Here is a 7172-nt window from a genome sequence, read left to right as displayed (position 1 = left end):
CTTAGGCTTAGGGTTTGCAAGGCGGGTTTGTTTAAGGTGTGGTCATTCTATGAATGAGGGTGGTGGGAAAATAATGTAATGTTGTACTGACATGAGGGTATAAATATTATAATTACACCCTATGAATATGGGTAGGGTAGGCGTAAAATTGTAGTTATTTTGTATTTATTTTCCTGTTTTTGGGGTTTGGCAGGGCTAATAAATACGGTGCATGGGTAATTTACCCATGCAATATATATATAATTTTACGGGGGGTAAGGGGGGTTTGTTAAAAGATACTTTTGGTAAAACAATGCGTGCGTGTGTACGTACGTGTGTGTATACGTGTGCGTATACGTGTGTGTATACGTGTGTGTATACGTGTGCGTATACGTGTGTGTATACGTGTGTGTATACGTGTGCGTATACGTGTGTGTATACGTGTGTGTATACGTGTGCGTATACGTGTGCGTATACGTGTGTGTATACGTGTGTGTATACGTGTGCGTATACGTGTGTGTATACGTGTGTATACGTGTGTATACGTGTGTGTATACGTGTGTATACGTGTGTGTATACGTGTGTATACGTGTGTGTATACGTGTGTATACGTGTGTATGTGTAAATTTATTCTATGTCCTTCTAGCATTAAAAGTATGCACCTCTTGATTTTTATTATGCGGGCTAAGGGAACTGATTTGTAAGTCCAGCTACAATTGATTTGATTGAGACCATGCCTTGACGGCTATGCTGAGTCACAGCATCCCTAAAATTAAATCGTTACCAAATGTCTTGTATTATAGTGTTGTTGGTTTCTCGCCAGTAGACCTCCTAGCATCGAGATGTCTTATTTAAGAGGAACGAATGAGCCAGCTTAATTCTATGGCCCTGAAGAAAGAACCAGATGTCTGTTAAAGTTTCAGTATAGCTACCCCCACGATTTATGGGCCCGGAGCGAGGAGGGTGACACCTGCCTGGCGGGTTGATGGTTTCTCGGAGGATGGTTATTAAGATACCCCTAATGGAAAGTGATAGACGTATTGTCAAGGATTATTTAATTTGATGTACCAATGTCTGATCACGGAGATGTATGTCTTATGTAAGATTATTAGATTAATTAGGAGGACAATACTCATGTTGTCTAGGTTTGCCTTTGGATCTTGGATATATGTCTTATGTACGTCTTAGTTAATTAGTACTGGCTTATATGCATGGGGCTAAGGTTTATATGTTGATTAAACATAACATGGTCTATGTACTTTAATACATTATATGTACTAGAGCATTATATTAATGGGGACATGCATTAATGCACGAAGTACATAGTTGTTATTATATGAGGGGTGTTTTCAAGAAATAGTTTAATTAGAACTTCAGTTTTGGGTACTGATAGCGGGGCCTATGTCTCTTTCTTGAATTGGGTGTCTTAGGAGAATTAGTTTCTCATTTTTGGTTTACAAGACCAATGTAATTTTTATACTACTAAGGCTCTTCATTTAAGGAGTTTGTTTTCTATGAGACTTGTGGTTGGTATGAGGATTAGGATGATGAAAAAGTAGATTGCTGAGGCTAGTTGTCCGATTGTAATGAATGGGTGTTCTACTGGTTGACCCCCAATTCATGTGAGAATAATTAGATTTCCTACTAGGGCTCATAAAAGGCATTGGCTTAAGGGGCGAAATGATATGCTGCGTTGTTTGGATAGATGAAGTATGGGGAATAGCATTAGGATTAGGATGGATAATACTAGGGCTAATACTCCTCCTAGTTTGTTAGGGATTGAACGTAGGATGGCATATGCGAATAGGAAGTATCATTCTGGTTTGATGTGGGGAGGGGTGTTTAAGGGGTTGGCAGGGGTATAGTTGTCTGGATCTCCTAGAAGGTCTGGTGTAAATAAAACAAGGGTTATTAGTGTGAGTAGTATGAATAAGAATCCTAGGATGTCTTTGATTGTATAATAAGGATGGAATGGGATTTTATCTGAGTCTGAGTTTAGCCCTGATGGGTTGTTGGATCCTGTTTCGTGAAGGAATAATAAGTGGATTATTACTATTGCTGTGATGATAAAAGGCAGGATGAAGTGGAAAGCAAAAAATCGGGTTAGTGTAGCTTTGTCGACTGAAAATCCACCTCAGATTCATTCTACTAGATTAGGTCCGATATAAGGGATTGCTGATAGAAGGTTTGTGATGACTGTTGCCCCCCAGAAAGATATTTGTCCTCATGGTAGAACGTAGCCTATGAAAGCTGTAGCTATGACTGCGAATAAAAGTAGAACTCCGATGTTTCAGGTTTCTATGAAAGTAAATGACCCGTAGTAGATACCTCGTCCGATGTGTAGGTAAAGTAGGATGAAGAATATGGACGCTCCGTTAGCGTGAAGATATCGGATTAATCATCCGTAATTTACGTCTCGGCAAATGTGAGTGACTGATGAGAATGCTGTGGTTGTATCGGCTGTGTAGTGTATTGCTAAGAATAGACCTGTAATAATTTGTAATATTAAACATACACCTAATAAGGAACCGAAATTTCATCATGCTGAGATATTCGAGGGAGCTGGTAAGTCGATGAATGAGTGGTTGATAATTTTGATTAAGGGGTGTGATTTTCGGATATTGGTCATTAGTATATTCTTATAGTTGAATTACAACGGTGGTTTTTCATATCATTGGTCATGGTTAAATTCCATGTGAGGATAATGATTTTAAATATTGTTTATATTCTTAGTATTATGTTTGTTATTGGTTTTATTAGTTTTTCTGTTAAACCTTCGCCTATTTATGGGGGGTTAGCATTGGTTGTTAGTGGTGGAATTGGGTGTGCTATTATTTTGAGTTATGGTGGGTCATTTCTAGGGTTGGTTGTGTTTTTAGTATATTTAGGGGGTATAATGGTGGTGTTTGCTTATACAACTGCGATAGCTATGGAGCAATATCCTGAGACATGAGGGTCAAGTGTTATTATTTGAGGGACATTGTTTTTAGGTTTCTTGTTTGAGCTTGTGGGTTTACGTTGATGAGTTGATTATGAGCATGTTGAGGTATTGGCTAATTGTTATGGCATAGGTGAGTGGATTATTTATGATGCTGAGGGGGGAAGCGTAGGATTTTTAAATGAAGATTCTGCTGGTGTTGCTGCGATTTATAGTTATAATTGTTGATTGATATTTGTAGCTGGTTGATCTTTGTTTGCAGGGATTTTTATTGTTCTGGAGATCACTCGCGGTAATTAAAATAGTAGGGTGAGTGCTAGAGTTATAGAGATCAGGAAGGAGAGGAAGTAGAGTTTTAGTAGGCCGGTTTGGGTAGAAGTATATATGGATGCTATTGCTTGTGTTTGAGAGATAGTCTTTGGTAGAGATTTTTCAAGTCAAATTAAATCAATTATTAGGGAGGCTAGGTTTTGGCCTGTTGAGAGGTTAATGAATGGGGATGTTCGGTGGATTAGGGGTGGGAAGTAGCCTAGCATGTTTGAGAAGTTAGTTAATTTAGTGGAGTAATTAGATTTAAGGTTTTTGGTTATTACGTTTAGTTCGAGGGCGATTATGAAGCCTAGGACTGTTGATAAGATTGCTGCAAATTTCATGTAGGGGGGTATAGTTATTTGAGGGATGTTTGTGATGGGAATATTGTAGGAGATGAAGAAGCCGGCTAAGATGCTGCTGATGGCTAGTCGTTTGATAGGGTTAATTATTGTGGGGTCATTTTCATTTATGCTTGGAGAGAAATTAAATCGAGGGTTATTGAGTAATGCGAAGAAGATGATTCGTGTGCTATAGACAGCAGTTAGGGATGTAGCAATTAGGGTAATAACTAGGGCTCAGGCGTTTGTATACGACGTTGTTGCAGATTCAATGATTAGGTCTTTGGAGTAAAATCCTGTAAGGAAAGGGATCCCTGTTAAAGCTATACTGCCAATTATTAAAGAGGAAGATGTAATTGGTAGGGTTTTGTGTAGGCCGCCTATTTTTCGAATATCTTGTTCGTCGTTTAAATTATGGATGATTGAACCGGAGCATAGAAAAAGTATTGCTTTGAAGAAAGCGTGGGTGCAGATGTGAAGAAATGCTAGATGGGGTTGGTTAATTCCGATGGTTACTATTATTAGGCCTAGTTGGCTGGAAGTGGAAAATGCTACGATTTTTTTGATGTCATTTTGTGTCAGTGCACAAATGGCCGTAAACAAAGTGGTTAATGCTCCGAGGCAGAGGCATAGTGTTTGGAGTGATTGATTATTTTGTATGAGGGGATAGAAGCGGATTAATAGGAAAATTCCTGCGACAACTATAGTGCTTGAGTGAAGTAAGGCAGATACCGGTGTAGGGCCTTCTATAGCTGAGGGGAGTCAAGGGTGTAGTCCGAATTGGGCTGATTTTCCAGTTGCTGCTAGCAGTAGGCCGAGCATAGGGATAATATCAGTACCTTCTTGGGTAATAAAGATTTGTTGTAGGTCTCATGAGTTGGAGTAGAGTAGAAATCATGTTATGGAAAGAATGAAGCCGATGTCGCCAATACGGTTGTATAATACTGCTTGCATTGCTGCTGTGTTGGCGTCTGATCGTCCATGTCACCATCCAATTAGTAGGAAAGATATGATTCCTACGCTTTCTCAGCCGATGAAAAGTTGGAATAGGTTGTTAGCTGTAACTAGGATTATTATAGTAATTAGAAATAGTAGTAGATATTTGAAGAATTTGTCTATATTAGGGTCAGAGTGTATGTATCAGAGTGAGAACTCTATAATGGATCATGTGACAAATAAGGCTACTGATATAAATAGGATAGAAAAATAGTCTAATTTAATATTAATATTTAGGTGAAAGGTTTGAATATTTAGTCAGCTCCAATTATATATTGTGGCCTCTTGACCAGAGTAAAACATAGTGAGGGTTGGGATTAGGCTGAGGAAAAAGGAGATGGAGATAATTGTTTTAATATAGCCGGGGTAGTGTGATTTTTTGTATAGGTTGGTCAAAGGTGTGATGATAGGGAATGTTAAGATTGTTAAGGTTATGATAAATGAAGAGTTGAATAGGTTTATTACTTTTATTTGGAGTTGCACCAATTTTTTGGTTCCTAAGACCAATGGAATACTTCTATCCTATAAAAGTCAAGAAAGCCATAAATGTTAATTATGGGGTGTGGAGTTAGCAGTTCCAGCGGTCTTTCTCCGAATAGGGGTAAATAAGAAGGTTTTAATACTTCTATTATTAGATTCACAATCTAATGTTTTGGTTAAACTATAATTACAATATAGGTTTCCTAGGACGATTTTAGGGTTAAGGGTTAGGAGCAGTAGAGGGATAATGTGTAGGCTTATTAGAATATTTTCTCGTGTAAATGTTGGGGGTATGTTGTGAATGTGGTAGGGTAGTTTCCCTCGTTGTGTTGAGATTAGTATATAAAGTGAGTATAAAGCTGTGATAAGGATGTTTAATCCGGTAAGAATGATTGTGAGATTACATCACGAGAAAGTTGATATTACGATTAATAGTTCTCCGAATAGGTTAATTGAAGGGGGTAAAGCAAGGTTTGTCAGGCTTGCAATAATCCATCATATCCCTATAAGTGGAAATAGTATTTGTAGGCCTCGTGTTAGAAGTAAAGTTCGGCTGTGTACTCGTTCATAATTAGAATTAGCTACACAGAATAATAGGGAGGATGTAAGACCGTGGGCAATTATTAAAGAAGTAGCTCCCATTAAGCTTCAAGGGGGTTGAATTCAAATAGCAACGATTACAAGTGCTATGTGACTAACAGAGGAGTATGCGATGAGGGATTTTAAGTCTGTTTGGCGTAAGCAGATTGAGCTAGTTATAATTATTCCTCATAACGACAGTAGAAGGAATGGGTATGCTATATTATTTGTTAAGGGTTCTAGGAGTTGTAGAATTCGTATTAGACCGTACCCCCCTAATTTAAGTAAGATGGCTGCAAGTACCATGGAGCCTGCAATTGGAGCTTCGACGTGTGCTTTTGGTAATCACAAGTGGAGGCCGTATAAGGGTAGTTTAATTATAAATGCTATAGTGCATGCTAGTCATATGAGGTTGTTGGATCAAGTGGAGTCAAGCATTGGTTTATAATAATTAAATAATAGGAAGTTTAAGGTTCCTATTTGGTTTTGAATGTAGATTAATGTGATTAGTAAGGGGAGGGATCCAATTAAGGTGTAAAATAGGAAGTATAGGCCAGCGTTTATTCGTTCTGTTTGATTCCCTCAGCGTGTAATGATAATTAATGTAGGGATTAGGGTTGTTTCGAATAAAATGTAAAATATAATTATTTCTGTTGCTGAGAATGTTAGGATAAGGAATGTTTGTAAGGAGATTAGTAAGGAGATGTAAGTTTTTTTTCGTGTTTCTGTTTCATTTTTTAGGTGGTGTTGGCTAGCAATGATTATTAAGGGTAGAAGTCATGTTGTTAAGATTAATAAAGGGGTTGATAAGGGGTCAGATGATAATGTCAGTGAGTGGTTTATGTTGGTTGTATCTATATTGTTGAGGTAGCTTAGACTGATCAGTGCAATTAGTATGCTGTATGATGTTGTGTTAATTCATATTGAGGAGGTATTAGATAATCAGACGGTTGGGATGAGTATGATTGTTGGTATGATGATTTTTAGCATTGTAGTAGATTTAAGTTTTGTACGTAGTCAATACCATATGTATTTGAGATTATTACTAATAGTGCGAGACCCACAGCTGCTTCGCAGGCGGCGAATACTAAGAGGATGATGGGTGTGGAGAAAGCTAAAATATAATGGGAGTTTAGTATGATAGTTACGCCTAAAATGAATATGGATAACATTATCCCTTCTAGGCATAGTAAGGAGGACATTATATGGGATCGATAGATTATAATGCCCATAAAAGAAATGATAAAGGCTGTAATAATGTTAAATAAGATTGAAGTCATTTTGGTAATTATGTAGTTGGCATAATCTAATGAGTCGAAATCATTTGTTTTTGTTAAACTAATTACCATATTCAGCTCACTTTAACCCTTTTTGTAACCATTCGTAAGTGAGGCCTAGGGATAGGATTAAAATTAAGCAAATAGCGGGTCATGTTGTTAAGTTAAGGGTTAGAGTTTGAAGGGCTCATGGGAGAGGAAGTAGAAGAGCATTTCCTAGGTCAAACAGTAAAAAGGTGATGGCGATTAGGAAGAATTTTATGGAGAATGGGA

At 37.7% G+C, this 7172-nt stretch overlaps 6 protein-coding genes across 6 annotated transcripts in view, besides 9 other annotated features; 1 reads left to right on the top strand and 5 right to left on the bottom strand. All coding sequences in view use genetic code 2, as the record gives it.

The window, feature by feature from the left end:
- Positions 1-22: 22 nt before the first annotated feature.
- Positions 23-1329: a D loop.
- Positions 297-590: a tandem repeat.
- Positions 1330-1395, top strand: a tRNA (tRNA-Pro).
- A 6-nt stretch (positions 1396-1401) lies between these two features.
- Positions 1402-1468, bottom strand: a tRNA (tRNA-Thr).
- On the bottom strand, positions 1469-2608 carry CYTB (cytochrome b). Its single transcript has one exon. The coding sequence runs from the start codon at positions 2606-2608 to the stop codon at positions 1469-1471; it is 1140 nt and encodes a 379-aa protein (YP_007625561.1).
- A 6-nt stretch (positions 2609-2614) lies between these two features.
- Positions 2615-2683, top strand: a tRNA (tRNA-Glu).
- ND6 (NADH dehydrogenase subunit 6) lies at positions 2684-3217 on the top strand. The gene has a single exon. The coding sequence runs from the start codon at positions 2684-2686 to the stop codon at positions 3215-3217; it is 534 nt and encodes a 177-aa protein (YP_007625560.1).
- On the bottom strand, positions 3214-5025 carry ND5 (NADH dehydrogenase subunit 5). Its single transcript has one exon. It carries the CDS (start codon positions 5023-5025, stop codon positions 3214-3216), a length of 1812 nt encoding a protein of 603 aa, YP_007625559.1.
- Positions 5026-5095, bottom strand: a tRNA (tRNA-Leu).
- A 1-nt stretch (position 5096) lies between these two features.
- Positions 5097-5154, bottom strand: a tRNA (tRNA-Ser).
- Positions 5155-5163: 9 nt separating this feature from the next.
- Positions 5164-5234, bottom strand: a tRNA (tRNA-His).
- ND4 (NADH dehydrogenase subunit 4) lies at positions 5235-6612 on the bottom strand. The gene has a single exon. A coding segment is annotated over exon 1 (1378 nt).
- On the bottom strand, positions 6606-6902 carry ND4L (NADH dehydrogenase subunit 4L). Its single transcript has one exon. The coding sequence runs from the start codon at positions 6900-6902 to the stop codon at positions 6606-6608; it is 297 nt and encodes a 98-aa protein (YP_007625557.1).
- A 1-nt stretch (position 6903) lies between these two features.
- Positions 6904-6970, bottom strand: a tRNA (tRNA-Arg).
- A 1-nt stretch (position 6971) lies between these two features.
- ND3 (NADH dehydrogenase subunit 3) overlaps positions 6972-7172 on the bottom strand; it is a 346-nt gene continuing 145 nt past the window's right edge. Inside the window, exon 1 of the mRNA in view lies at positions 6972-7172. This exon is cut by the window's right edge and continues 145 nt beyond it. Coding sequence (YP_007625556.1) covers positions 6972-7172 — 201 coding nt within the window.

Source organism: Octodon degus, mitochondrion (genome assembly GCF_000260255.1).
Source record: "Octodon degus voucher 109241 mitochondrion, complete genome".
Lineage (NCBI taxonomy): Eukaryota > Metazoa > Chordata > Mammalia > Rodentia > Octodontidae > Octodon > Octodon degus.
The sequence above is the reverse complement of the archived record's forward strand: the minus strand, read 5'-3'. Positions and strand labels throughout refer to the sequence as shown.